This window comes from Lactuca sativa, chromosome 3, assembly GCF_002870075.4.
Source record: "Lactuca sativa cultivar Salinas chromosome 3, Lsat_Salinas_v11, whole genome shotgun sequence".
Classification (NCBI taxonomy): Eukaryota; Viridiplantae; Streptophyta; class Magnoliopsida; order Asterales; family Asteraceae; genus Lactuca; species Lactuca sativa.
The window spans coordinates 20832169-20839227 of NC_056625.2; the positions used below are offsets into that span (position 1 = coordinate 20832169).

General features: G+C 33.8%; 1 protein-coding gene across 2 annotated transcripts; it reads left to right on the plus strand.

Annotated features, from left to right (window-relative positions):
* The first annotated feature begins 1186 nt into the window (after window positions 1-1186).
* On the plus strand, window positions 1187-3542 carry LOC111907335 (EG45-like domain containing protein). 2 transcript variants are annotated; one of them, XM_052770012.1, is made up of 3 exons: window positions 1187-1358; window positions 1461-1743; window positions 3359-3542. In XM_052770012.1, the coding sequence occupies exons 1-3, from the start codon at window positions 1244-1246 to the stop codon at window positions 3363-3365; spliced, it is 405 nt and encodes a 134-aa protein (XP_052625972.1). In that variant the 5' UTR covers window positions 1187-1243; the 3' UTR covers window positions 3366-3542. The 2 variants fall into 2 exon arrangements, with proteins under 2 accessions (XP_052625972.1, XP_023758868.1); XM_023903100.3 differs by lacking the exon at window positions 3359-3542 and having other exon boundaries at window positions 1461-1747.
* The last annotated feature ends 3517 nt before the right edge of the window (window positions 3543-7059 follow it).

Genomic DNA, 7059 nt, shown 5'->3' on the forward strand with positions numbered 1-7059 from the left:
AATCAATAATAAGATACGTACATGTATGATTACATTTTTAGATATAAGAAAAACTTTTATGAAGTAAAGTCACTCAAACTATATCCTCCCTAGACTTTATAATATCGGGGGTTCCAGTTCATTAACCAGATTGGCCATACTGTTGTCATTTGTGCTGAATAGAAGACAATAATTAGCGTACAGTTTTTACTGTGTTAAGTGGTCTAAGAGGAGCCCTCGTACATTATTTTGTTGGTGGTTTTTCGATGATAATCCTTGTTGTGAGCAAGGCTTCCGATGGTAACTGGTTCAAAGGTTAATTTAGCCAGCTGATGACTTTGTAAAGTAGGCTTAGTTCCAATGTTTGTTGTTGAAGATGGAAATCTTAAAAGAAAAGATGGAATGGAGAAGCTAGTGATTAGAGAGATTCATGGTTTGGAAAAAAATATCGTGGGAAAAGGAATATGGAAGTAATGGCTTTGGTCCTTTATTAGGACATCTACAACACATCATCTATCTACTCTTAATTCTTGGTTCAACTCTACCAAAAAAAATTCTATAATCTATTGAATTATAGGAAATATATTAAAAAAGAGTTCATTTATTAAAAAACTTTTTTTTCATTGAAGAGTTCAATTGTGACTTCATATCTATTGAATGTCATGACATCACATGATAATAGATTTTAATCCATTGAATGTCAATTAGACATTAGGACTTTATCTAACTCTTTCATTCATTACTTTTGACCCAAGAGGTGGCATATATATATATATATATATATATATATATATATATATATATATATATATATATAGTACCACCTTCCCATTTTAATGTGATACTAATTAACAAGCGAAATTGTATGAGACAAAGAGTAAGAAAAGTTTAACTTTTAAAAGTGGTTCAAGACGGATAATAATTCATTGTTGCAAGTGACTTTGTTGTTTCTATTCATTCCTCATTGGTCTGCAGTATATTTATTTCTCGTTGGTGCAGAAGATAAAGACAGTTTTATAACTAGTAACATCTGTCCAAAGAATATCTTTGTGAATCACAATGTAACTAGTGGTTATATTATTTATGTTTTATTCGATTAATTAACTGAATTTGCTATACACAACAGTCCAGAAAACTTCAGTATAAATTACTATCTTTTTCACTAAAATTAGCACAAGCTTAATCTAATAAGCTCTCTTGCTCTGCATTTACTTTTTCCCCTTGTAGGTGTAGATACAACGTCTTTATTAGGACATCAACTTCAATGGCTTCAACAAGGAAATACTCCAGCGTTTTCATATTTATGATCCTTTTAAGTCTTGGGTTTCAAGCATCATCTGACTCTGGGATCGGAACCATCAATGACCCTCCTTACTTACGTAATTGAAAAGCACAAACACAAATACATGAATGCACAGATATATTATCTATTGAATATTTATGTGTCGTTAACAATCTGCATGTTAATATTCCAATTACAGCTTCAGCATGTTATGGGTATGAAGATAAAGGAGTTATGATAGCAGCTGCAAATGAAGATTTATGGGAAGGTGGAGCTGCTTGTGGGAAATATTTCCAGGTGACTTGTACGGGTGGAACGAATCTAGGTACACCACATCCTTGCACCGACAGCCCCATAGTGACTGTAATGATCACCGACTTCTGCCCGCCACCTGGTTGCAAGGGTGACCTTGACTTGTCACATGAATCATTTTCTGCCATTGCTGATCCCGCAGCCGGAGGAATTAAAATCTCTTACCAACAGTGAGAAATAACTTTTTTTTTTCATCATTTTATTATAAAATATAGGTTATATCACTAGTAAACTTATATTCTTATTATTAAAGAAAGAAAGTTATATTGATATAAAAATCATAATAGAGTAAATTACACAGAATGGCCCCTCATGAAAATGTCAAAATGCATGTTTAGTCCATGTTTAACTAACTGGGAGGTTATTCGTTTGTTTAAACATGCACGCTTAATCCATTGATAATTTAAATTTATGCGTTGTATCCCTTACCAAAGATAAAATTACTATATTGCTCTTATTGTTTTATTTTTAATTTAATTAATTCCTCCTTCCCAAAATTATTGTTCACTGACAAGAAAAAAAAACATACAGATTAAAGAAGCATTAATTAGCACTAATTTTTTACAATAAAATGATAGTTTTGTCATTACTTTGTATTTAATGTTTCATTAAATGCTTAGTTGGTTAAGTAATAATGAAAGATATTTTGGTAAAAATGTTATTTATTTTTAGAAGAGGAGTATTATTTTGGGACAAACAAAAAAATAAAAGATAGACTATAATTTTGGCACGGATGGAGTATAATTATTTTGTATTAAAAAAAAACAGTAAAAGTAGATTTCAACCCCATCCTATTCCACCTCACTCCAACCTAAAACCCTAGCCTAATATCACATTCTTATTCTTTTTCTCTAACAAACTTACAAAAGCATCAGTAATACCACTACTGCCTTTCCAAAACCATCAACCGCCACTTCTTTTTTTTTTTTTCTTAAAAACACCGTCAGATGGACCACTCTCTCTCTCTCTCTCTCTCAAATCTAAGATCTTTGACGTGCACCTCCATCGTCTGAGAAACACCTCCATCTCTCCATTTTCTTGATGTCTGAATAGCAAACAATTTGGTTTCCTCGACGTCTGAACATATCACCACCATCTAGGGTTTCGAAACGCTGCCTAGAGTTTCAAACCACCACCTAGGGTCTTAGATCGAGCTCTACCGTCTGTTTCGTTAGGTTCTAGTATCCATTTCCTAATTTCATTTAGGTGATGACCGATGGTGGTTACAGGAGGTACTAATCATGGTGATAGGTGGAGGTGCAGACTTGAGAGAGAGAGAGAGAGAGAGAGAGAAGTTTCAGAGTTTAGAAAACTGAGAGAGAGAGAGAGGCATTGGTATATGATGGTAGTCGGTAGTGGGCAATGAAAGTCACAGTGGTGGATGGTGGTTTCCGGATGCGGTGATGGTGAGATGTCAAGGGTCGTCGGGAAGTTCTTGAAAGAGTAATAAAAGAGAGAGAGGGTTGTTGGAGTACTCTTTTTGGGCAATATATTACATTTATTTCAATAAAAGAACAAAAAACTAAAAACCAAAAATAAGCATGAAAACTAAATGAAAAAAATAAATAAAAAGGGCAATATAGTCATTTTATGTTTGGAAGGACGAAACGACCACCTTTTTACGATATAATAGACGGTTGGTGTTAATTTTTGCAAATAAGGATTGAATATGTCTTTTGGACGATTCGTCTAATTTACTCTTTATAATATTATTTCTGAATTCCTTGAATAAAATGATTTTTTCCTAGGTTTAAAAAAATATGTCTGTCTGCTCTCCTTCTGTAGGGTTTGAAGAAGAAAGATCATGGAAGTTGTATACAACAAACTTTTCTGGAGAAAAGCCTCCTCTAATAACACCAGAGAAAGATGCAGTATCTCATTTCCGAAAATATGAACCTTTGTTTTCCATTTTATTAGATGTTACTGTTAATTAAAGTTTATCTCTTCTAGTTCAGAGGTGGAGCTTTGATTTTGTTTTAATATATCTCACGTTTCATTAATTAAAAAAAAGAAGCTCATACATACACAGTCAGCAGCACCAACACCAATATACTTATTTTTTTAATCTGTGAAGCATGCATCAAACCTCGATCATTAATACGTTTTCTCAATTTAGATAATAAAAAAATCTGAAACCAAAAAGGGTAATAACTGTAAAGCAACAATTGGACAGTTTGGTTAAAGGACGACTTAACAAAACTAAAGAAATAAAATCAAGAGGAATTTGTGACATCATTATTCTTGATTGATAATTGTACATAGAGTAGTATTTGTGAACTCAAACTACAAGAAACTAGAGTATTTACCCACACATGTAAATATGTGGGTAAATACCCACACATGTTTATATATGTGTTGGTAATCTTCAATTATATTTTTTTCATATTAGTCTACACTTAATATGAGTTAGTAATACTTTTTAGCCACATTTCATATTGGTGGGAAAATTTCCCGCCAAATTTATGATGGACCAAATTTTAGAATGCCCATACATTTATCAAATTTTAATTGTGCTGGTAATTTACCCACACTTAAATAAAGATTGGAAACATGTGTTGGTAATATATTGACCATTACCTATTTATATATATATAGTTAAATAGATTAAATAGTATTTTTTTTGTAAGTGACATGGTAAATTAAATACTTACACATGCTTATATATGTGTGGGTGGGTGTATTTCCTTCTACTGTATGTTTGGTGTGAGATTGGGCCAAGGGATTTCACAGGGGTGTTTTCAATTCTAGGATATATTGTCTAATACATTATTATAGTGTCTCTATCATTATTGAAGTATATTATTCTTATTAGGGATGAGCATCTAGCACCAATTCCTACTCCCGTATTGGTCCCAAACATAAACAGGTCCCGAAAACGAACATATTATATATAATAAGCCCGGCCGGTCTGTAGATTTTCCTTGCCCTGGGCGAAAAAGACAAGATAATGCCCTTAGTGTTGGAATAGTGTCTAAGGCTGCAACTATATTTGGCAAGTATTTGACCCGGTTGTGCATGGTCCTTTTGGGTTGCCTTCACCATAGCAACTTGACAGCATGATTTATAATGAGAGAAGAAATATTATTAATATATTATGAGAATAATATAAGGAATAATAATATTGTTATTTGATTAATATAAGTCATAAATTAATTATGAATTAATTGGGTGACTTAAAGAGATTAATTAAGTAAAGGGGCGTAAACTGTCAATTGTATGATAGTTGTATTTTGGGTTGTGATTCCTTAGGGATAAGGGGTGGACGTTTTTAGGGTTTGGAAGAGCCTAGAATTCGTCCAAGGCTTATCATTAAGGAGATTGGATTTCTTAGGGCCTAAGTTATCCAATTAGGGTTTTAAGGGTGAAACCCTAGGAAGCTCACTAGTATAAATACACCCATAGGGTTGAGGAAATCGGCACTCTTGCATCTGAAGAAACCCTGGCTGATTTCTCACCCTCCTCTCTCTCTCTCTCTCTCTCTCTCTCTCTTATCATCCTCTTGCTAGCTGGTGTTTGTAAGCCATTAGAGGAGTGACATTTGTGACTCTAAGCTCCAAGGACAAGAAGATTCAAGCAAGCAATTCAAGGTAATCCTTTAGATCTGTTTTTCATGTGTTATGATTTAAATGTTTACACTAGATCTATCAATAGAAGTCTTGGATTCATTGCATGTTCAATTAGAGAAACCTAGATCCAAGCATTAGGGTTTGTATGTGCACATAGGAAAGTTCTTATGGCTCAAACCCATCAGTGGTATCAGAGCCTTGATTGGTTTCTATTGAATTGATGCATTGGTTGCTTGATTGTTGATTGCAAAATCGTTTTTTTGTCCTTCTGCCTGATGAACTCGGCGACTACCATAGTGTACTCGGCGAGTAGCAAGGCCTCAACTCGGCGACTCCATTGTGGTACTCGGCGAGTTCGAGCGTCAGAAGGAGCTAGTTTCGGGATTTGTTGCTGTTTATCTTAAGGAAACTTGCCTTTATCTTTATGGGTCAATATAAATCTGATTTTAACATATATTTAAGTATATCCTTGACCTAACAAAAGTTATTTACCAATTAATTGAATAATAATTTTCTTATGTGATAATTGATTGATTATTTTAATTGAATTGGTGAATTGTTTTGCAATAAACAATTAAAAAATCAAATATGGATAATTATGTGATTAAATGGTAAATTTAAATTATTTGTTATTTGATGCCTTATGTTTTGAAAAGTTTAAAACTTGTCCTCAAGTTTTGAAATTTATGTTTTGTGATTAAAAGTTTAATTTAGACAATTTAAATTTCAAACCCTAGAATTTTACAAGTTTAAAATTCAACCCTATACTAATATAATATTACAAGATTAATATATATATATATATATATATATATATATATATATATATATATATATATATATATATATATATATATAATTAAAATGCTAGTCTTACCGTTAGTAGGCCTCATTCACGAAGCCGGTCTATAAGGTGGGTATAAGGTTGCGGCCTATAAAATGGCGCTTAATGGGTGTACACTCACACCCACCGCTTGCTTGATCGGTAGAGGGTCGTTAGCCGAACGGGTAGGATATGGCAACTCTATCTCCTCATTAAAAGTATAATATTAAATACAAAGTAACTACATGTTTTTCAAATTGCCAATCCTAGTTACTTTACGAAAAGTGAATTGATTCAATCCCATGAAATTACACTTTGCACCCTTGCTAAGAAGTTAGTGGAGCGTGTGTGGTTTACCGGCACACTAATTGGTTCTAAGCATAGGTGGCAAAGGGTGATTCATTGTTTATCATAGTTTGGTGGAGCGTGTGTGGTTTACCGGCACATCGAATAGGTGATTGTAACAATGAAGGCACCGTGTAGATTTGTATGGTTATTCACACCCACTTTGTGATCCTCGGCATCCCAGTCACAAACGAGAGGGGCATATCGAGATTTAAACATGCCATTGAAAAGTTCAATGAATCTCATCGAAACCTAGGAATTCTCAATACATTTAGAACTTAAGGTTATGTTTTCATGGTGGAGAATTAGTGAATCGTCATTCAATTACCTTCAAATTATTTGCATGTTGGATTATGGCATCCCTTTTCTAGTATGTAAATAATGTTGTTGGATCCTAGCCCTAATTTTTCATATTGGGTGATAATTAGGGATTCAAATTCTAATCAAACTTTGTCCTTTCTTTTGTAAATGTCGAACGCAAACAACGTTGCTGCTAGCTCATTCACGCTAATGAGCCTTTGCCAAAAGGTGACTTTCGATGGAACGAACTTTAGCGAATGGATAAGATACATTCGCAGGATTGCTCGCTACGAGGACAAGGAGTATGTCCTTGACGAGAAACTTGAGAAGATCAATCCAGAAGTCGCTACTCCGGCTGAAATGACTGCTTTTGAGACTCATGAACATGATGCAACGAAGGTTCATTGCATCATGATAGCCACAATGAACGCCGAATTCCAAAAGCCCTATGA